Source organism: Salmo salar, chromosome 10 (genome assembly GCF_965601325.2).
Source record: "Salmo salar chromosome 10, fSalSal1, whole genome shotgun sequence".
Taxonomy (NCBI): domain Eukaryota; kingdom Metazoa; phylum Chordata; class Actinopteri; order Salmoniformes; family Salmonidae; genus Salmo; species Salmo salar.
The window spans coordinates 21486127-21509142 of NC_138300.1; the positions used below are offsets into that span (position 1 = coordinate 21486127).

Below are 23016 nucleotides of genomic sequence, written 5' to 3' on the forward strand. Positions count from 1 at the left end.
CCTGACACATTCTGAGCAGCAATGCCTTGACATACAGTAGCTTGGTCCTTTCAAGTGCAAGTCTTTCAGGCATTTCCTCATATCCAAGACATGCTGTTCTGTTCTGTTCTGTTCTGAGCAGCCTTCCTTCTCCAATCTGAGTGTGTGCTTCAGAACCTGACACTAACTGCAGGAATTAGAGAGCTAGCTCATTTCACATGAACTACTTGCTTACCAACTGCTCTGCTCTACCATCTCTCTCTCCAATCTGTCACTCCGTTCTCTTTTCTCTACTTCCTCTCATCCTCAGCCCGTCTGGGGATAAGTGGGAGATCTCATCTGTCTGTTCTTGCTCTCTTCTATCATTCTCCCCGGTGGCAGAGTGAGCCAGCTGGTATACTAGCTCAAATCTTTACCATTGTATATGATGGGTAAAGTAATACTTTATCAATGTACTTCCTAGCTCTTCTTCTTTTTCCTAATGTCACTCCTATCTGATTACCTTATGAAACAGACTTTCATATGAAACCCAACTCTTATTCGGTACATTTCACTCAATACTCAAAATTCAATATTCTTCAATATGGATTTGAACAACACCGACACAGACCATTGGGCGAACTCATTTTGTTTTTTATTTATTACCTAAAAAAGAAAAATGTTCTATCACAAGTCACACTGAAATGTATTGCTTAAGAAAAAAATATATGTAGACATTTTTTAGTTTTTTAGGGGAAACATGATTTCCGTTATATTTCACCAAAAACAAAATAGGACATAGGCATTAGTCGTTTCTACGTCCCAACCACCTTCTCCCACTTAAAAAAATGCACAAAGAAATACAGAATTCACAGTTACCATTTTGGTTTCATAAATTAATACAGTCACACATGTGCTACACCGGTCTATAGCTAGAACATTGTAAATTGTATTCTTGACTCCTGTTATTATTTTTCAATGGTTGGCTACAAGAAAGAACAGGCAACTTAAATGATGTGATCAGAACTCCACCTACAAACTGTTTTGTAAATGCCCTCCCCACACCCTCTTTCGTCCCATCATCTCATCCCATGTCATCATTTTATGTTTTTTTATTTTTTTTTCACACATAAGTGAGGCACACACAGAGTATAGTTCATACATATATCAAAAATCTAATTAAATTTAGGGGGGGGAGTGAATTGTCCTTTGAAATGTCTAGTCCAAGGAGACAGAAAGTGCATGTCATGTGGTCTCACGTCCTCAGAAGACACCTGTCCAGTCAGAGTCAGGGCACTTTGTTGCCATAGTAGCACACTGCAGTCAAAACTTCCACCTCAGGTACTTTGTTTTGTCAATGTTGGTGGGCAGGACAGAGTGGGGTGTTCGGACAAAGAAGACAGACAAACATAGCAACACAATGGAGAGAAAATGGGAAGAACGATTGAGGAACAAACACAGATTACAAACACATCGATATTAATTCACTCAACGTGCTTACCCCTAAAAACTACAGCTCCCATGTGGTTACATCCTTTTCTATTAATTCATGAATTCATCAATGGAAACAATTTGTTCATCTTATATCTGACACACACTGCAAGGGCAACGTTTTAAGGCACAGAAGCCTTGACATAATAGAGACTCCACCTGCTAAAAGCACAAACAAGAGATGCCCGAATCCTCAGTGACAATGGCGTCTTCACAAAACACAGGTAAAGAAGCAAACAAACATCCCCACCATGTCCCCCAGTCCCCACGTGTCTCGTTTAGTGAAAGGTAAGGCCACTGACAAAAAAGACAAGGTTTACCAAACAGGTAATCTCCCACTGAAAACTCTGTGAGTGCAATCAAGGTAGGATAGGGTCAGACATTGTGTTTTACATAGAAGTTTGGGTTCTGTGACGATGCGTACGCTGGTCCAATGGTTTTCCCTGTTAGTTAGTCCCAAACATGCACCTTGTTGAACACTATGTTATTGAGTTAGGCTGAGAGGACTAAGGGCTCGTTGCTGCCTGGGTCCTTGTCTCCATGTTGAGGAGAACGGTGTTGGTTGAACCAGCGTTTAGGGAGGAAAGTCAATTGCTCTTTGCTCATGATCATCATTGTCCAGGGAATGTTCAGTTCAGAGTGAGCAAGATATGAGTCCATTCTTACTTCATCTGTTTTGGTTTGCTTTGAGAATACTTGGAGCAGGACAGTGCTGCTGTTCTATGGAAATAATAACCTCACCAACAAAAGCAGCTAAGCATTATTTCTCCACAAATTCTCCAAAGCACCAGTTTCATGTATATTTTTTTCTTCCAACAATAAAAAGGTCAGGATAATTCACACTTTTTGCATGCAAAGAAAAGTCACTTTTCCCCCCATCTATCAAAGTCCCATGTAGCAGCAAATCTCTTAGTAAGTCTGTAAATGGCCTAATCTGATATGTGAGGGAATCCATTGGTGGAGGCACTGGTTGATGAAACTGGAGACAGGTTCCCTGCTTGGGATTTCTTAGCTTTCTTCCACCTCTCTTTTTCATTATTAGAAAGTAGCTTGACATAATCAACATTTTCTAACAAACGCCTTGGTTAAAGTGGGATGTTGGTTCAAAAAGGAATACATGGGAAAGATATCTAGAGCGTCTGAATGGTGAGAAACGGAGAGTATTCTCTGTACTGAACCTCCATTGTTTGAGTGACGAAAGGGGTGAATCAGCCATCTTAACTGTCACACACAAACACCCATACGCACACGCTTATAAACCCCTGCTAAATATCATACAAATGTGAGATCCCCACCTATATTTGAAATAGGCCTGTAGTTGGGTTCAATGGGATTTTTATCCATTATTTGTTTGTGGCTATATGACCCTAATGAGTGAATGAGCTGATGAATGATTGAATAAATATGTTTGTTAGCTATCAATTTATTGAATGGCTTGACCCAAGCCATACTTGGCTACTGTTTTTTGAAATCAGCAGATAAAAAGTGAAATAAAAATAGATTTGTTTCCATATACATTTTTAATCATGATTTTAAAATCTTCTGAAGCACTCCATTAATATTGATTTAGTTTATTCATTAATTCATTCCTATTAATACCCTACTGTATGTTAATGAGGTTGCTGTTTATGTAATAGTCCAAACTTTAGTCAAAACCCCATTTCCAATGAGTCATTGCTCCTCATATCCCACTTCCTGCACACTCTGACCTGCTGTTCCAAAATCATGAAAAATGTGCAAATCAACGACTACTTTTTAAACTGTTTATGAAAACCTGAATGCTTTTTGAACAATGCTACATATTTGTTTAGAAAAAATAAAATAATATTACGTTTCAAAATGAAAATAAAAAGATAACCCTATAGGTAAAAAGTCGACTCTGGTCGGTGAAGTGGAGACCTGGAATGCCCATTAGAGTAGTCCAGGGATGGCTCTGGGACCAGGGGTTGTCTGTTTGTCCTGTGTGTAGTTACACCACGGCCCCAGCCACCGACAATCCTGCTCACAAGTCCAGTGTGAATCTCTGTCCAGAGTTCTCCTTGGAAAAATAAAACAGAAAAAAAGACCAAAACACCACCACCATCCAAGTCTGCTATGCTCAGTTCAGTTTTAGTTGTTCCTTATAGGAAGTACATATTTGCAGTCCGTATGCATAACGTAGTCTTGTAAGTCCATACATATCCGTTCCCAGTCCAAACGTCAAAAATCTTTTGTTGTTTTTGTTGTCTATTTCTAATGGTAGGAGGCTGTTGAGGACATGACAAGATGAAAGACAACAGGGAGCCTTTTGGTGTGACAGTTCGTTGTCCCAGCGAGAGAAGAGGATGACTAGGTTTCTTCCCTCTCTCTTTTTTTCATGCTCCACACTCGGCTCCAGCCTGTTTTCCACACCTCTGAAACCATCCCCAACTTCCTTAACCCGAGTCCTCTGCTGCCTCTTCATTATCCAGCCAATCAGTATCCTCGTCTTTGTCATTACGCCATGACGAACTCAGTCTTCATGTCGGCCTTTACGTCGGGCTTCCACACCGAGTCATCGAAGTCGAGGTCCATGGATCCCTCGCTGGACACGCTGCTGTTGCTGTTGCTGCGTCCCGCCTTGCGGTTGGGCAGCCAGTGGTAGGGCGCTCTGGAGTCCCGCCTCGCCTTGCGGCGCAGGCGCTTCTGCTGCATCAGGAGCTGTAGACGCTCCACCTTGCAGCGTGTCGCACGGTTCTCTGTCTGACGCACACGGTCACCTGGAGAGAGGAGAGGAAAACAGAAGGTCAAGCATTTTTCAAACAGTCGTATTTTTCCATGACCTTTTGATACACCCTGCTTTGCAAGACGTACAGAGCACAGTCCAACAGAGCACAGTCCAACAGAGCACAGTCCAACAGAGCAAAGACCATCAAATAAAAAATGAATAAAACATATGTAGGTTCTTAGAGTTGTGTTCAGTGTGTGTTCAGTGTGTGTTCAGTGTGTGCGTTCATTGTGTGTTCAATGTGTGTTCAGTGTGTGTTCAGTGTGCGTTCAGTGTGTGTTCAGTGTGTGTTCAGTGTGCGTTCAGTGTGTGTTCAGTGTGTGTTCAGTGTGTGTTCAGTGTGTGTTCAGTGTGCGTTCAGTGTGTGTTCAGTGTGCGTTCAGTGTGTGTTCAGTGTTATCTAAGGCCAGGCAGAGGACAAAAAAACATAGGCTGGTTTGGTAATGATGCTGGGGTTCAGACAGAGAGAGAGAAACAGACATGCTGTTGTGATCATTCTGTAGGCTCTGAGACACACACACACACACACACACACACACACACACACACACACACACACACACACACACACACACACACACACACACACACACACACACACACACACACACACACACACACACACACACAACACACACACATACATACTTTTGTTAGTGTCTGGGGTGTGTAATGAAATGTCCCACTGTGAAATATTAGCCCTGTGTCCTTCTTCACAAACCCTTATCACTGTTTGGGAGAAAACCACTGGGACAGTATCCTTGAGATTGCACAATCACCGAGAGAACACACACTCACTACTGCACGTACCCTCTAATTTCTGCCTATCATATGCAGTCCCATAACTACGGCTGGCATCCCAAATGAGTGTCTTTGTTAGAGCTGTGCGACTAAGTGCATTTCTGGCTGTTGATGTGCCTATAGCAGAGGCTGATCTCCAGGGAAAGGCCTTTGGTTCCATTGTGAATGGCTGCCCACACCACCCAACTCAGCCTTCATTTCATTTAGAAATACATTCAGGAGCTGGAGAGGAAGGGACGGCAACCACAATCAATTAGCTAGCTCCATTAGTATGTGTCTCAGAATGAAATAATGAAATAATGGTCTAGAATGTCAATAACCCAAAGCACAGCCCATCTCTCCCTCTTTCTCGAAAACACACACACACGGACAAACACACAAAACGCACGCACACACATGCAAGGACACACTCGACCACACTGAGGCACACACAGGCACACATACTTACACGCCTCGCACACCAAACACACAAGCACGTACACACTGACACACGAACACACACGGCAGCCGCAGCAGAAGCAGTAGCTTTTAACATGGATCGATGGCAAATTAAAAAGACCTATTGATTAAACTTTAGCTCTAGTGCAGCCATCCATCTCCAGCCGAGGACACCGCTATTGGCTTTCAATAGAAAATGCAAGCGAATGGAAATGGTAAGCGAAGAGAGCCAGGGATTTTTTTCTTTTTCCCCCTCTACTCCTTCTTTATGACTGCAGTTTCCTGCTTCCAGCTCATTGACCCAGCATCCCCCTCGACCCCCCACTGCCTCCCCCTACCCACAACCCCCCCCCCTCCATGGGCCAGTGTCCCCAGAGAGGGTTAGGTGGGATGGAGGGGAGGGGAGGGGCGCGGGCTGTGGAATTCCGCCCTACGGGTGATGGGGAAGGGAATGGGGTAGGTGGAAGTTTTTTCCAAATCGATTGTGCCTTCCCTCCTCCTCCTCCTCTTCCCCCATCGGAATGAATTCCAGACTCTGTGTGGGCTTAATTTACCTCTTCCCTTCATTTGCTTATCGGATTGAGCAGAGCGATTCTCTGGCTGTAAATATTCACTAGTCCTGGCAGTGCATACTAACTAACTGCATTAAACAGAACAAGGACTGGGCTATTCAGCACATGTTATTCAATGTTTTCCACACTAGATAAGAGTATGTGTCTACATGATGTCGTATGCCACAGGACTATATCTCCTGCCTAGTGTATAAGGGTAACAAGGGGGTTCTTGTGCATTAGGGGCATTGTTCAGCTGCCTGCATGCAACGGCTATACATTCTGCCAGGGGCTTTGTTCCCCCTGCGCCTCCCCCCCCCCTCCTCTCTTCTCTTACACAGGAAAGAAACCCCTCTATGTTCGCTCTCTCTCTTTCTATGAGAGAAAGGGGATTTCTCTCTCCTTCCGCTGCCCTTTATGTATCTCTCTCTCTGCCTCTCTCTCGCTCTCTCTACATCTCTCTCCCTCTCTCTAGTCTAAAGCCACAGACAAGCGTGGGGTTGTCTCAAACAAGCATGGGGTTGTCTCCTGCACCTAAAAGCTGGTCAGGCGGGGGTGACGCAGCTCAAGCCCTGCTGAATGAGGAAGGACTGGAGCCTGGGGCATGGCCTCATTATAGGACACACACACAAACAAATACACACACACACACACACACACACACACACACACACACACACACACACACACACACACACACACACACACACACACACACACACACACCACACACACACACACACACACACACACACACACACACACACACACACACACACACACACACACACACACAAACACAGTCAGACCCGCATGCCCTACAATGTGCCCATGCAGTTACACAAACTCCGGAGGTTCTTTACAAGTCATCAGACACACAACCTCTCTGTCTCCACACTTTAATACTGTGTAAAGACTACAGCCATTTTCCCTGCTTTTAAATGTCAAGTATATGTGAGTTTGGCTGCCGCACGCACTGACTTTAACCCAGTCTCACACACACGTTAACACGCAGACACTCGCGGTGGGCAGTGTGGTGTGGGGTCCTGAATGCATTCCCGGTGCAGCCAATCGCCCGGCCTTTGGCTTGGCTGGACCCCTGGGAATGTTTTTGAGGCAGGACCTAACCTGTGTGTGGGAAGCAGGGAGGGAGAATACCTGACCACTGTGACTGACCCAAACTTTACTATTTACAGACTCAGTGAGCACACTGCCCACAAAATGTGGTGGAAACTGAGCTGCACTTCCTAACCTCCTGCCAAATGTATGACCATATTAGAGACACATATTTCCCTCAGATTACACAGATCCATAAAGAATTCAAAAACAAACCCAATTTTGATAAACTCCCATATCTACTGGGTGAAATACCACAGTGTGACATCACAGCAGCCAGATTTGTGACCTGTTGCCACAAGAAAAGTTAAACCAGTGAAGAACAAACACCATTGTAAATACAACCCATATTTTTGTTTATTTTCCCTTTTGTACTTTAACTATTTGCACATCGTTACAACACTGTATATAGACATAATATGACATTTGAAATGTCTTTATTCTTTTGGAACTTTTGTGAGTGTAATGTTTACTGTTAATTTTCATTGTTTATTTCACTTTTGTTTATTATCTACTTCACTTGCTTTGGCAATGTTAACATATGTTTCCCATGCCAATAAAAACCTTGAATTGAATTGAGTTGAATTGAGTTGAATTGATAGAAAGCTAGAGGTGGATAGGAGGAAGGAAACAAAGACAAGCACACCAGCAGGGAGAATCACATCTTCCTTCCTGTTCCTCTGTGACCTAACACTGCTCTCTGACGCACTATGCACAGAGAAAGAAGGAAGTAACAACACATATTTTCTTGGGAATCACCAGAAGCAAATATTAGGCAAGGGACAGGTCAGCGTCAGAGAGAACAAGGAATAGACAACAGAGGGCAGTCCCTCCCTCTCTTTCTCCCTCCCTCTCTTTCTTCCACCCTCCCTCCCTCTCTTTCTCCCTCCCTCCCTCCCTCTTTCCATGTACTCTCTCTCCCTCTCTGGTCACGCAACCCTCCTGCACCCTGTGCTGCTCCTCCATCAGCACTTTATTGTCTGTACCCGTCCTCCCCTGGAGCGGAGCTGTGTGTATGTGTCCTCAGTAGACACTCAGGGCTTTCACAGGCCCAGTTAAAGCCTACAGAGACTAAAGGCATTGACAGGAGTAAACCATAGACACAGAGCCGTAGCTGACTGAGCCATGAGGACAAAACCCTCTCCAACTCCCCCCCCCCTGCTGTGCAGCTGCTCAGGGCAGACCAATGAGAACCACGTACACCTGGCCTCCCACTCCTCCCTTTACCATCCATCCCTCTCTCTCTCTACCTCCCCCACTCCCCTCTCTCTCTCTCTCTCTGTACCTTCTCCTGTCCTCTCATCTCACCCTGTGTGGACAAACCCCTACAAACCAGAGGGAGGGGTGTGAGGTTGTTGGCGTGTGTGTATAGGGTGAGCATATGGAGATTAACCCAAAAGCCCATGTGGAATCCCTGAACACCATCCAGCAGAAAAACAACCTGAGAGGCTCCCCCTACCACTCACCCTCCACTGTGCCAGAGAATGACTGTAAACACCCCACTAACACACAAGCTATTTTACATACAGTGCTGCATGCAGGTTGGGGTTGGGGTAGTATTTCAGCTGGACATAGTAGCTACTGACCACCATGTTGCAAGGCAGAGAGACGAGAGAGAGAGAGAGAGAGAGAGAGAGAGAGAGAGAGAGAGAGAGAGAGAGAGAGAGAGAGAGAGAGAGAGAGAGAGAGAGAGAGAGAAAGAGGCTGATCTATGAATAATCAATGCATTCTAGAGCCTGACCAAAGAGGGAGGGAACGAGGGCGGCAGAGAAGGAGGAGGGCTGCGTAGGAAGGATGCAGAAGAGATTAAAGGAGCTTCTCCTCTATTGATCCCTTAAAGATTCCGCTTCATTAACAGTTGTCCAAGTGTTGTTGTTTGTTGTTGTTTGTTTGTTTGCCTTGATAATTCTTGTGATCTCACGGAAGGAGAGCTGTGTTTCCTGAGCATCAGGGGATCAGGCGGAGTGGGTGCGGGCTGAAACTACAGTGAAAACAACCTGGGTTTAATTACAGGAAAACCGTGCTTTTTAAGGTCTTCCAGTAAATCCCACCAAAATCTACAGTAGCTGAAGGGGGCCTGAAGGGGGCTTGATACTTCCACCTCCATTTGTATGCAGTGGTATGGAGACTCACCTATTCCAGAGAATATCAAATGTAATTTTGCGTAACACTGAAAAAAACACTGTGTTCATACAGGCCTACTTCTCTGAGTAAAGCGTGACACAGAGCAAACCCCCTGAGGCCTTGCAGTTTCCCCATGCCCCTCTACTCTCCTAATCCCTGTGGCATCCATAAATCACTGCAGCTACAGGCCCATCATCCAACACAGCCACATGTCATTCCTGGTTGGCCTGGGCCCTGGGCCAGCAGCAGAGCAGAGAACAGCCCAGAGGGTAAACACAGGCCTGGGAAACATAGACAGCACACAGCCCTGCCTTTGTCCTGCCATCCATCCTAACCATCTGGGGCCCAGGGAAGAAGACAGAGAGAGAGGAGAGGTAGAAAGGCAACCCAATGGAAAAGAAGGGGCCAAACTGAAGGAGTCAGACCAGTCAAAGGGAGCGAACGAACATCCCCGTTTTGACAGGCGTTGAAAGGGCATCGACAACCCTGCAGGGGAATGAGGTCTTAAATGACTTTTAGACGCAATTTGCATTTTCTCTTCTTTCCCCCCGCTCTCTCGCTCTCTTGTCATTCGACAATGAAAGGGCACCTGACGCGGTTGGTTGGCTGATGTTGCTATAGGTTGAGGCAGATAGGCTGGGGGTTAGATGGCTCGGTTACTGTTGCTCAGCAGTGTGTGTGTCATTGGCCGCCGGGTGGCTGCTTACATGCTTGCTGACAGGCGAGTGATGAATTATGTACAGTGGCCTGTTGTCCTAGCCTAGTGTCCTAGCCTGGTGTCCTAGCCTGGTGTCCTAGCCTGGTGGGTCAACCACGCTGAAGCACCACAGACAGGGAGAGCAGGGTGAGGGCTCAGGACCCCTGTCGGGCTGAATCTGACACACACAGGTCAGAAATGACGAGAAGAGACATAGCCCAGAGACGAAGTGAGGACTGAGACAGAGGTTAAAGAGAAGGGGAAGACCATATGAAGGGCTACCACATTAGAACAGAGTTAGGTGTTCAGAGTTAGCCATGTTGACAACTCTAACGTGAGGCAGTGGCAGACTAAAGAGCGTTAACATTTTAACACAAATTAGTCTTCCAGTAGAATGCACCCACCGCAAAGGTAATTCACTCTGGGCTGAATTAAACAAGCTGGGAGAGGAATTTAGCCATTCCCACCCAATCCCGCTTTCTCTCCTTCTCTCTCTCTCTCTTCTCTCTCTCTCTCTCTCTCTCTCTCTCTCCTCGCTCCCTCCTCTCTCTCTCTCTCTCTCTCTCTCTCTCCCTCCTCTCTCTCTCTCTCTCTCTCTCTCTCTCTCTCTCTCTCTCTCTCTCTCTCTCTCTCTCTCTCTCTCTCTCTCTCTCTCTCTCTCTCTCTCCTTCTCTCTCTCTTTCTCTCTGTGCACACAGAGCTCCACCCTGCCTCCCGTAGCCAGAGCCTGAACTAGACTAACCCGACCTGACAGATACTGAGTAGATCGGAGGGAGGAAGAGACAGGAGGGGGAGGAGAGGATATCTACCCCTCCTTTCCTTCTTTCAGGACTCATTTTGTTCATTTTCATCCTCTCTGTTGAACCAAGCAGCTGCAGTGGGAGTGGGTCCTAAAGCTAGGTCTAATCCTAAGGCATGGAGAGCTCTCTCACTCCCTCTTTTCCTCACAATTTTTCTCTTTCCTTCTCTCCTTCTCACTCGCTCAGCCCTACAATGGCGCAGCCTGGTTCCCTGAGGGGGGGGGGGTCCCACTGAGCAAAGGAATTCAGCTAACAATTAGCCTAACACCCCCTTCTTAAGCCCTGCCCTCAGACAAAAAGGCATTGGCCCCTGGGCCTAACAAAGCTCTGCACTCAGCAGTCACCACAACCAGCCACGCTGCCACATCACAACCAAAACCAAACTAATCTAGCTAGCTCACTAGGCTGACTTGTCTTGCTATCTCCGGATGGCTCGAAGCTCTTTATTCACCGCCGCCTCCTACCTTCTCCTCCCCTCTCTCCACATGAACTTGCAGTGGAAAGGGTAAAGGCTCTCCGGAGATAGCAGAGCTATGTGACATTTTCATGAGGCTGTCTCAACCTGAGGTAATGTAACACAGACAGCAGACTGGGAAGGCACTAAGCAGTAAGCATAGGTTATTCCTGTAGGCCAATGGAAGCGGGCTTCTGCGAAGAGTTAAGCTGTCAAGTCTTTCACCAGGTGTCGGCTGTTAAGAACGTCGTCTCAGGGTTTTACCGGAACACTTAGTCACCTGCCTTCTAAAATGTTCCTCACCAAGCATTCCACAGTCACACAGCCAGCCAACCAGACAGACAGCTTCCGTCCATACAGAAAAGCCCCAACTCATTTATTGGTAAGGAAGTTCGGCCGGTTGCCAGTCTGACTCGAAAGGCATTTCTTTTGCTTTTCTGTTTTTCCAGTGACGGCACAAATTAATCTGTGGGCAGTTAGCAGACGGACGGATATAAAAACAATGTTATGAATGGAGGCTTAGTGTGTGTGTTGTTTTTTCTTCCTCCCGCTGCCCTCCAAACACAATGCACATTCTTTCAGCGCTCACATTTCTGTATAAATCTATCTATTTAAAGTCTGAGTGGACACAGGCGGCCATTGATGGCGAGCAGGCTTGGAAGAGACCAGAGAGAGATGGCTTTTACAGATGAGGCTAGTTTTGGACAGCGACGGAGGAAGCAGTGGGACGGTCCATTGACGGGAGAGACGGGGAGAACGGGACAAAGAAAGAGCGAAAAAAAGCAGGGGATGACGGCTGAGTGGAGGAATGGGAGGGGGGAGGAGCGAGGGAAAGGGGCTTCCTGGGTTAAGAAAATAAGCTCTTATTATTTCAACTGTGCAGAACTTATTTTAAAAGGGCTCACTGGATACTGCAGAGTCCCCTGGACGTTGGGTGAACTTTTGGTCCATGCTTCGATGAAGTGCTCCATTCTATCGCAATGCCAAGTTACAATACATGTGCTGATATCAGTCTTTGTCTACCATGGACAATGTAATTCATGTTTTTATTTCAAACAAAGAGGCCACATAAAACTTTAATCAGGGCCATTCAGAGATCCTCCCCCACTATCCAACTCTATTCAACATGCAACAAGAGCAGCTCATGGAAGAAAAGTTAAATTTCCTCTGGCAAGGTTTAAAAAAGCAGAGTGGGGACAATGTGTTTCCGCACAAAGACTACGTGACACACGCCTGTGAATGTTATCAGTGGTGAGGATCTGTCCTAGCCTCTGTGTGGATGGGCAGTAATCCCCAGTCCAGCCCTCCGAGGGGTAAACCTATCCCCTCAGCACAGAGACAAAGACAAAGACAGGTCTACTTCTGCTGCTGCGTCTGCCTGACAATCTGAGCCTTATGGAACAAGCCTAGAGAAGAGCTGCTGCATTCCCATGGAGGGCCCCAATTCTCCCTCGTCTCCCCCTCATAATCCTCTCCTCCACCCTTCCAACCCCCACAAGAACCTCTCTGCCAACCTCTGTATTCCCTTTCTTTCTCTTTCCTTTTGAGCAAGGATATTGTCTTTTTGAGTCCGGCAATAAATGTGGGGATAATACTTTTTTTTTTTTTTTTTTACCTTTATTTAACTGGGCAAGTCAGTTAAGAACAAATTCTTATTTACAATGACGGCCTAGGAACAGTGGGTTAACTGCTTGTTCAGGGGCAGAACGACAGATCTTTATCTTGTCAGCTCGGGGATTTGATCTAACAACCTTTCGGTTACTGGTCCAACGCTCTAACCACTAGGCTATTTGCCGCCCCAAACAGTATTTGTTAAACAGTTAAACAGTATTTGAATAGAAACACAACGACAGAAACAAAGTTGCTGATGAATCCTCTTATGGGCTCTACAATAGACCAGCGGCTCATCTAAATTCAAGCTCTTGACGACAGTCGATTCAATCACTCTCATCCACAACAACAACAACTGCAGCAACATCTGTTGCTCTGCTGCACGGGGGCTCAAATACAGTGAAGGGCCTTGTGTGTGTGTGTGTGTGTGTGTGTGTGTGTGTGTGTGTGTGTGTGTGTGTGTGTGTGTGTGTGTGTGTGTGTGTGTGTGTGTGTGTGTGTGGTGTGTGTGCGTGTGCGCGTGTGCGTGTGTGTGTGTGTGTGTGTGTGTGTGTGTGAGTGAAGTGAGTGAGTGAGTGAGTGAGTGAGTGAGTGAGTGAGTGAGTGAGTGAGTGGATATCACTACTCACCAGGGGGCTTGCACATGCGGATCTGGCTCTGACACTGCACCAGCGGGTGGAGGGGGGGTGAGATGGGGCTGCTGGCAGGCACCGAGGTAGCTTTGGCAGAGATGCCGGCAATGCCAGCGGTGGTGGCTGGGGGTGAGGGAGGGGGTGAAGGCGACGGGGAGGCAGGCGAGGGCGAGCCACACTGCGTCTGGTAGCGGAGCTGGGTGAGGGAGGGGGGCACACCCTGGTAGTGGCGCGTGGCACTCAGGAGGTCGTTGAGGATCTGCAGGATGGTGCCGATGTCTCGCCTGGGCCGCCCGGTGCCATCCTGACAGTTAGGATGCAAAGTGCCTGAGGGAGGGAAGGAGGGAGGGGAGAGATAGAGAGAAAGACACACAGAGAGAGAAAGACACACAGAGAGAGAGAGAGAGAGAGAGAGAGAGAGAGAGAGAGAGATGGAGAGCGTGTTACAACGCCCCTCAGCTCCAGTCTAACCACATGTAACATCCCCAGACCAAGCCCAGTAAGACACAGTAGTAATCTGCGCCACTGAGAGTGCTAAGCCATAGTCTCAGAGTTAGTCTTAGTGTAATGTGTAATGCCTTAGTCTTAGTGTAATGCTATTAGGCCTCACTCACCTGAAAAAGTCCCTGAGAAGACCCCAGGAGCGTGGTTGACGAAGCTTTCGATAATGGCACCTGGTTTGCGGGAGGAGGAGGAGGAGGAGGAGGAGCGTGCTGAAGCACTGGTGCCATTACTGGGGCTCTTAGCACTGCAGTTAGCCTGTGGAGGAGAGGAGACAGTCTAACATTAGAGACAAACCTTCAACACACCAACACTTTGCTTTCAGTGAGTGATAATAAATATAAATCCGCTCGACAGCAATTGTGATTACTTCAATTATGACCATAAGATGTATGTATGTGATACGGGGTCATATAAAACATGCTACTGAAATAGAAAGGTTTATCACAGTTTATGTTATTGAGATGATGAGGCAGTGCCTTGAAACTCGTAACAGCCATGTCGTAACAGCCATGTCGTAACAGCCAGGTCGTAACAGCCATGTCGTAACAGCCATGCCATAACAGCCATGTCGTAACAGCCATGTCGTAACAGCCATGCCGTAACAGCCATGTCGTAACAGCCATGTCGTAACATAACAGCCAGGTCGTAACAGCCATGTCGTAACAGCCATGTCGTAACAGCCATGCCGTAACAGCCATGTCGTAACAGCCATGTCGTAACATAACAGCCATGCCGTAACAGCCATGCCGTAACAGCCATGTCGTAACAGCCATGTCGTAACATAACAGCCATGTCATAACAGCCATGTCGTAACAGCCATGTCGTAACAGCCATGCCGTAACAGCCATGCCGTAACAGCCATGTCGTAACAGCCATGTCGTAACAGCCATGTCGTAACAGCCATGCCGTAACAGCCATGTCGTAACAGCCATGCCGTAACAGCCATGCCGTAACAGCCATGTCGTAACAGCCATGTTGTAACATGGACCCTAATATTAACCATGTTGGTCCACGTATAGGGACACATTATGCGCTGAATAAACCTGAGCTGAGTCCTGAGAGCTTCTGTTACTGTCCCTGACATCAGACCCCATTCCTGATCTTTTATTTTCCCTTTCTCTGCTCTGTGAACTGTGAAAGTGAAACTGTGAAAGTGAAAGTCTAACCCATAGGAGGAGGAGGAGGAGGAGGAAGAGGAAGAAGAGCTAGGAGGGAGAGGAAGGGAGATGTTTCAGAGTGGTGAAGAAAAATGACCGTTTCCTTTAATCACTGTTCTATGTGGCCTCAAACTAAACTACACCAACCCACATCTGGTTTTGTTTCTGAAAACTCACAAAGTTGAATTCAGGTGTAGAGAGATTGAAGAAAAAAACAAACCAAGTTGGTGGAAATCAACTGCCATTAAAAGACAGATAGATAGCCTAGCGCCAGGCTGCCATTAAACGACAAATAGCCTAGCTCCAGGCTGCCATTAAATGACAAATAGCCTAGCTCCAGGCTGCCATTAAATGACAAATAGCCTAGATCCAGGCTGCCATTAAAAGACAGATAGATAGCCTAGCGCCAGGCTGCCATTAAACGACAAATAGCCTAGCTCCAGGCTGCCATTAAATGACAAATAGCCTAGATCCAGGCTGCCATTAAAAGACAGATAGATAGCCTAGCTCCAGGCTGCCATTAAAAGACAGATAGTCTAGCTCCATGCTGCCATTAAAAGACAGATAGATAGCCTAGCTCGAGGCTGCCATTAAAAGACAGATAGATAGTCTAGCTCCAGGCTGCCATTAAAAGACAGATAGCCTAGCTCTATGCTGCCATTAAAAGACAGATAGATAGCCTAGCTCCAGGCTGCCATTAAAAGACAGATAGATAGCCTAGCTCCAGGCTGCCATTAAAAGACAGATAGATAGCCTAGCTCCAGGCTGCCATTAAAAGACAGATAGATAGCCTAGCTCCATGCTGCCATTAAAAGACAGATAGATAGCCTAGCTCGACGCTGCAGTGAGAGAGGCCTACTTACCAGCGAGGGGGCTGATGATCAACAAGACAACAACCTACGCAGACTAACTCATTAACTCCTCTCTCTCTTCCTTCCATCTCTTTCTTTCATCCTTTCATCTTTCCTGCTGTGTTCTGGCCCTCGTTTGTGTAACCGTGGTACGCTGTGAGTAATACAGCATTAAGAAAGCAGTGGTAGGTTGATTGGTAGGTAAGGGTCTTACCTCAGGGCAGGGGACTGCAGTGGGGGTGCTTTGGGGGGCGGAGCCAGGGCTGGGGCTGGGTCGGCCCGGAAAGGGCTGGTGGGAGCGATTATACATACTGCCGGGCAGCTGGGAGGGACGAGGAGCAGGAGGGGTGTTGCAGTGACTTGAAGAGAGGGAAGGGGAGGAGGGGTACATGGGAGGAGAGGGCTGGTGTGAGGGGGTAGGGGGGAAGGCTGCTGAGCTGGTGGAGGGAGGGGGCACTGGATGGGGCCGGGACAGGTGGGGGTGAGGATGGGAGTGGGAGTGGGATTGGGGGTGGGGATGTGGATGGGGGTGAGGGTGGTGGTGGTGGGGGGTGGGGACGCGGGGGTGATGCCCGCTGGTGGACCCTCCAGATGCTCCTGTGGACTGTCCCATGGTGCCCTCTGCGCCCCCACGGGCAATGAGGTGCCTGTGCTGTAACTGCTGCCCTCCAGACTGCTGGGCTGCCAACTGCAACTGGACGAACATCATGTGATCACCCACTCGCAGCGCCAGGGTGAGAGGAGAGCGGCCAGACAGGAAGTCACTGACCTGGAGACAGGAAGAAGAGAAGAGAGTTGAGTCACCTAGTTCACAAACGACAAAAACAGTATACATTGAATGCTAATGCAACGTACAGTACATTAAATGCATACTAACTAAATATATACCAGTATACCACATATAGGTACATGTGCACACCAACTGACAAAAGAGAAGGTCTGTTAGCTCTTTATCATTGTTTTCCAGGCTTGGGGCTTTGTTAATGAGTTTAACAAAAGCACATGTATGGATATGAGAACAGAGAGACATAACAGTGCATTGAATCCCCCCTCAGAGAGGCTGGTGAAGCAGATAAAACACACTATCCCATCCTGTAATCAATCACTGCCCTGAACACTGAAACACTAGGCTATTTACATTTGCTGGGTGGATGAAGGGAGCCTTTGGAAAACTCACAGAACACACACGGACTGACGGACGCAGACACACACACACACACACGCAAGCGCCCCCCCCCCCCCCCCAACACACACACTCTGTCCCTCCCACACACTCCTGTTCCAACTATCCCTATAATCCAGAGTCTGAACATCGTTACCATTCACCAGACATACAAAGGCCACCCTTCCGTCTGGCCCCGGGCCTGAAACTTCAGACCTTCGATAGAGGAAGTCAGACCCACCCGCCCCGCAGCTCATAATACCCGATTGTTCGGGGGTCCACAGCGGATCTGGAAGGGCTGCCCATTTTAGGAGCGCCGAGAACGGGCCCCGGAGCCAAGCATGGAGGCACTGACCCACTCACTCCAGGACACACACCACAGAGAGACGTGTCACCACTTGGCCTGGAGGACACATTAGTCCCACACTGCTCCAACAATCTCCCTGGTGTCTCACCCTCCCACGCCCAGGGCCTTGCTACTGCTCTGGCCACTCATGGGGGGTTGTGGTGGTGGTGAAGGGAGAGCATTGACGGGTCAGAGAGCTCCACTCGCCACTCAGTACACTGAGGTAATGACGTCTCCGGTTCTCCCAAATAGAAACAGGAGTACAAGAGGCTATCAGGACAATGTGACACTTAAGTTCCGAAAAACTTCAACACCCTGTGTGCATTCCTAAGAGAAAGAGGGAGGGAGAGAGAGCGCGAGAGAGGAGAGACAGAGGACAGAACACAGAGCACAGAGCACAGAGAACAGAGAACAGAGAGAGGGCTACCTCCAGACCCATAAGCCTTTGGGGTGTGCTTGTGTGTGCTGACCTGTTGTTAACCCTCTGAATCACCGGGCTCTGCCCTCCATCATTTTCCCCTCTTTCTTTTGCTTATTTATTTTTCTATCGACCGCCGGCTCTCTGCAGCCACGGTGACCTTTGCACGTTGGTATTGACACACATTGGAGGAGAGGAACGAGGGACTGGGGAGGAGGGAGGACGAAGGGGGTGGGGGGTTGGTGGGACGTCACCCAACACAACGCCTCTTTCTCTCAGCATCTCACAATTAAGCAAAACGACTATTGAACTGGCATAGGAATATGAACCCAAGATTATTCACAAGTCCTAATCACATGCCATGTTAACACAGTGACTGACCATGATGGTGATGACGACTAAAATAAATACAAGCACTGAACCGTTGTGGTGCTGTTCTTGGTAAGGGCAGGCACAGGAAAGCAGAGGACAAACACAGGTGAGATGGTTCTAGGAAACTCATCACACAAAGGTCACCTGTTAGCCAACCAAGGGGGACAGGCGAAAAGAGAGAGGGAAGAGAGGAGAGCGGGATCGAACGGAAGGAGGGGTAGTTGATTGTGTCCCTCACTGACAGCTGTCAGGAGAATGACTAGGCAGTTTGCAAAACCCTGTCACACACACAAAAGAGAACAAAACACACACACACAAAGCCAAAGGCCTTGAGGGAGTCACAGAGCTGTGTTTGATTAGGAGGGGGGTAGAGCGAAGAGATGGCAGTGTGTATGGGGGGATGACACATCAGTGTGGCTGTGTTGAGAGAGAGAGGAGGGAGAGAGAGAGAGAGAGAGGAATAGAGAGGCATTCCATCTCTGTTTAAAGACTAGTGTGGGTTATTAAAAAACACACCAAAATGAGATTGATGATACGTAAATACTGAGCTCCCAACGCTGCATGGCAAACCTCAAATTAGTCAGATACGCAAAACTCCCCTCTCCTGTTCTGTCTCTCTGTTTTTCTCCATCCCTCACTCCCTCACTCCGTCACTCCCTCTCTACGTGTGTCACTCCTGGCCCTGGTGTCTCACTGGTTGACTCATAAAGCCAATTCTGAAGTTCTCACCTAAACCCCATGACCCAGCCTGTGTTTCACACACGTAACACCGTGTGTGTGGAGACCTCCCCTCTTTAACCATCTGCTTACACACACACCGCCAACTGCCCACCACAATGTTCCCATTAGATCAAAATGAAAAAGGCCACGAGCCCACATAAACAAATGCATTAAGCGACCTAAGCAATGGCAGGAGCTACAGAACTCTCAGCCTGCCCTTTAAACCTCTCACTCTCAGGTCTTTGTGGTCCCTGCCTTATTTTCCCCTCCAGAAATAAGTAAGGAACCCAAATAAGCCCCTGGCCTCAGAATTTCAGCCTGGGTCTGATTAGTCATTCTGCCCTCCGTGTCAGATTGAAAGGGGAGGATAGGCTGCAGTTAGGAGCCGGGGGTGGAGCCAGGGGTGGAGCCGGGGGTGGAGCCAGGGGATGTGAACTGGAACACCTGAAATAGGTCAGTCTCCTGAGAGACAGGAGGTAACACTAACAGCTACAGCCAGGGGGTACATACCGCAGGAGAGGCTGTTGAAACCATCATGTAAAAACAGCTCAGATAGAGTTTCACTACCTAGAAAACCTCAGTGGTTACAGCACATCCCTGTCCGTACACGCCTTCCTGCTCGCTCTCTCTCTCTCTCTATCGACAAGTCTGTGTGAGGTTGATGTCAGGGACGAAAAACATAACTAAGCAGACAAAGAGCCTTCATCAGAGTCTTTAAGTCTTCAACCTCCACCTTCCTTCGTCCTTGGTGTCTTTACAAATTCCAAATCCCTAGGAAGACTGCCACTCCAGTAGTGGGGGATGGCAGTGAGCCTGAGTTACGTTTAGACAGACAGGAATGGCCTTTTCATTGTTCCTATCATCCTGACTCAGCGAGAGTGGTATGTGGAAGCGAAGAGCGAGGACAAACCATAAGAACAAAGCGCCGTCTTGAACGGTATATTTCGTAGACAGTGCCGTGATAAGTCAATGATAGCCTATCTGTTAACTGGGTGTTTAAGAAGATACAGAGACACCTGGCTCCATTCAGTTCAACCTGACCTCCATCTGCCATTTTGTTTTTGTTGTTGGGGTGTCATTTTGTGTAGCTGTAGCAGCAGGCTTCGGTTGCTATGCAGTGACAGGTTGATATGATAAGCGGAGACCGGGGCGGAGGGAGAGAGGATGGATGGGGGGATGAGGGAGAAAGAGAGGATGTAGAGAAGGGGGGATGGGGGTAGGGTGTCAGAGAGGAGATGGTGGTGGATGGTGATGAAATATTCAGTGAGAGTGTGACTCTGCCTCCTTTTCTCTTTTTTTCTCCAACTGCAGTTGACAGTTTTATTTATTGGGGTCCCTGTGGTTCAAGGAACTCATTTGCAGGCGTTCTTCCTTTGCACACTAAGCATACTGAGAGAGAGAAGGAGAGACGGATGAAAGGAGGGAGGGAGAGAGAGAGGGAGCTGGGAACAGGACTGAGCTGACATTCATGAACAACTGAGCAGCATTTGCGTCAGAGCCCAGAGAGGACAGGGATCTGTGGAAGGGTTCAAGCGAAGGAATCGCCCTTCTCCTTCAGCTTAATTACGGCTGAGTAGCTCCTGGTCAACCTATCAAACAGATAGGTGAAGGGGGGAAGAGGAGGTCTGAAACCAGCTTATTAACCTGCCTATCGACCCAAATGTTTTGATCGCACCGGGAAACTATTGATATGCTCCTTGTGCAGACAGGCACTGGGTAAAGATGCAATAACACGATTCTCAAAAGAGGAGAAAAAAATCAATCATGCCACAAATCCTAAAAAGCAGGCTCCGTCTTCAAAGGACCCATCATTGGAGAGATAGCCGTCTGTGCCCGATAGGAAACATAAAGCAAAGAGGGTGAATGAGAAACAGTGAGCCAGCTGGCTATCAGCGAATTTGACCAGCTGGGTGAAAAAAAGAGACAGAATGGCAAAGTTCATAATGATAAGGTTCCTGGTTCCAACCGTCCAACCCCCCCCCCCCCCCCTCCATCCCTCCAGCCCTCTACATTACCTCTGCTTCCAGCCAAGCACAATGGCTTTGAAGGTTCTAAGGCAACAGAGGCAAAGCAATCCAGTCTATTCGCTCGCCTTGACGTATTACATCTCCTGCTGCTATCACGGATGCATCCCTCTCATACACACTCTCGCGATCAAAGGTGGTGCAACACCAATGCTCAAGGTCTTTGATTCCAACTGAATTAATACGTTCTGACTAGTCTCTGCGATAAGGGGGGGGGGGGAGAGAGAACGAGGGCCAGGCTTAACCACATGCTGACTCTACAACAGGACACAACATTGAAAGGAACGTAGATGAATAAAACAACATTCGGAGTAGATCCCCATTCATTATTATTCGTCAGCGCTGAGATGTAGTAGTGGGTAGAGTTTGTGCGTACTATTTACACAGAGGGAGTATAAAACGGGAGCTATATGTGATGCCATCATAGCAAATGAACATTACAATTACACTAGTTCCAACTGGTCTCAACCCATCTAATTTAGAATGGGTACATCAGGGGGCCGGGCCGGTCATAACATAGTCCGCAGGTCTGATGCCTTTGAACGGTGGTGAGAAAACGAAACCCACCTCCTGTACAGTTGTGTTGTGGTAATTACCTACATTTGACATTGGGCTATTTTTCTATCTGTTATGATATTCCTGGCTTCCACCGCCTCCCACACGCTAGCCCAGTCAGTCACGATCACCATGCTGCAGGGGCACTTGAAGCACAAAGGCGGCCAGCGGATGAAGAACAATGACGGTCACGACACAATACACACACACTTTATTTTCGCTGGACACACACGCATTCACACAATCTTTGTCACTCTCTCTCAAATACAAACACACACACAGAAACAATAGGACAAAGAAAATATCTGAAAATCCATCTCCCCTGTTTCTCAAACACACCTTGGCACCCCTCCTGTATGTGCCTGTCTGTATCAGAAAGAGATTACAAAGGTGCAGAAACACTCCACCATCTTAATGCGCTCCCAGGCTAGGATTTATAGGTCACGGAAACAAATAGTCCCTCTATTCACTATTGTCTTTCAGTCTTATAATATACAATTCGATTTACACATTCTGCTCCGAAATTATTCATTTACGAGAAGGCCACACTCCTGCCTGTATACAAAAAGCTTTGATTTGATGCAGGGAGACAGCAGGCTGGTTTTATAGATGGGGAGATGGTCTCATATTGACATGGCAAGTCAGTCATTTTTCAATTCTTTCCACTCCCAAATCCTCAATACAATTAAAGAACAATGATTTCCAGTAGTGTCTGACTGATGAACTACCATCCTGATGAGGTGGGTATAGAGCAGGGGTCTGGAAAAAGAAACATATTGACCAATTGCTTTGAGCAGTGTGCTAGGCACACAGGCACGGACAGACACACACACACACACGCACCACACACACACACACACATTTTATGATGTACTTCTAACACATGAACAGAATACCTTATCTAGAAAAGAACGTGGACAATCTGACTATAAGGAGTAGGTGCATGAACGGACCATATAGTTATAGCCCTATGACAAGACAAGGCCTTATCGGAGATCCATCACCAGCACTCAGAACACTTCTCTACTCCTCTACCTCAGAGGCGACCTTTTCTCCTCTCCCCCTCCCTCCCTCCCTCCCACCCTCCCTCCCTCCCTCCCTCCCTCTGCTCATCTCCTCATCTTTGAGTCACGCCTGTCCTTCCAAACATCCTCCCTCCGTGGCTCAGAACAACCTGTACACAACACGCCACAACGCCCTAAAACAAATCAGCGTGACTCACCAAGGCCACCTATGGCTCCCTCCTCTCCCTGCCTGGCCTGGCCCACCAGGCTCCCTGGAGGAGGGGAGCTGGTGGAAATGATGAGAGGGGTGACCCAGAGGTGATCCTCCACATATTGTTAGATCCCACTATTAGCATCTATCTGTTTTCAGACACAATGGCAATGCTGAATCTTATTCAGAGCCCAGCGGAGGCTGGTGGAGGAGGGTGTTGGGAGACAGAGGGAAGGAAGAGAGAAAAGGTACAGCAGAAATGTAACAATGTAC

General features: G+C 47.7%; 1 protein-coding gene across 4 annotated transcripts in view; it reads right to left on the bottom strand.

The window, feature by feature from the left end:
* Window positions 1–596: 596 nt before the first annotated feature.
* Window positions 597–23016, bottom strand: part of midn (midnolin) — a 32921-nt gene continuing 10501 nt past the window's right edge. For all 4 annotated transcript variants that reach the window (XM_082956805.1, XM_014216313.3, XM_082956804.1 and 1 more), the window contains 4 exons: window positions 16146–16700; window positions 14034–14178; window positions 13417–13746; window positions 597–4187 (listed from right to left, as the gene is read on the bottom strand). In XM_082956805.1, the coding sequence (XP_082812931.1) occupies window positions 3925–4187; window positions 13417–13746; window positions 14034–14178; window positions 16146–16700 (1293 nt within the window). In that variant the 3' untranslated portion in view covers window positions 597–3924. The remainder of the gene's footprint in view (window positions 4188–13416; window positions 13747–14033; window positions 14179–16145; window positions 16701–23016) is intronic.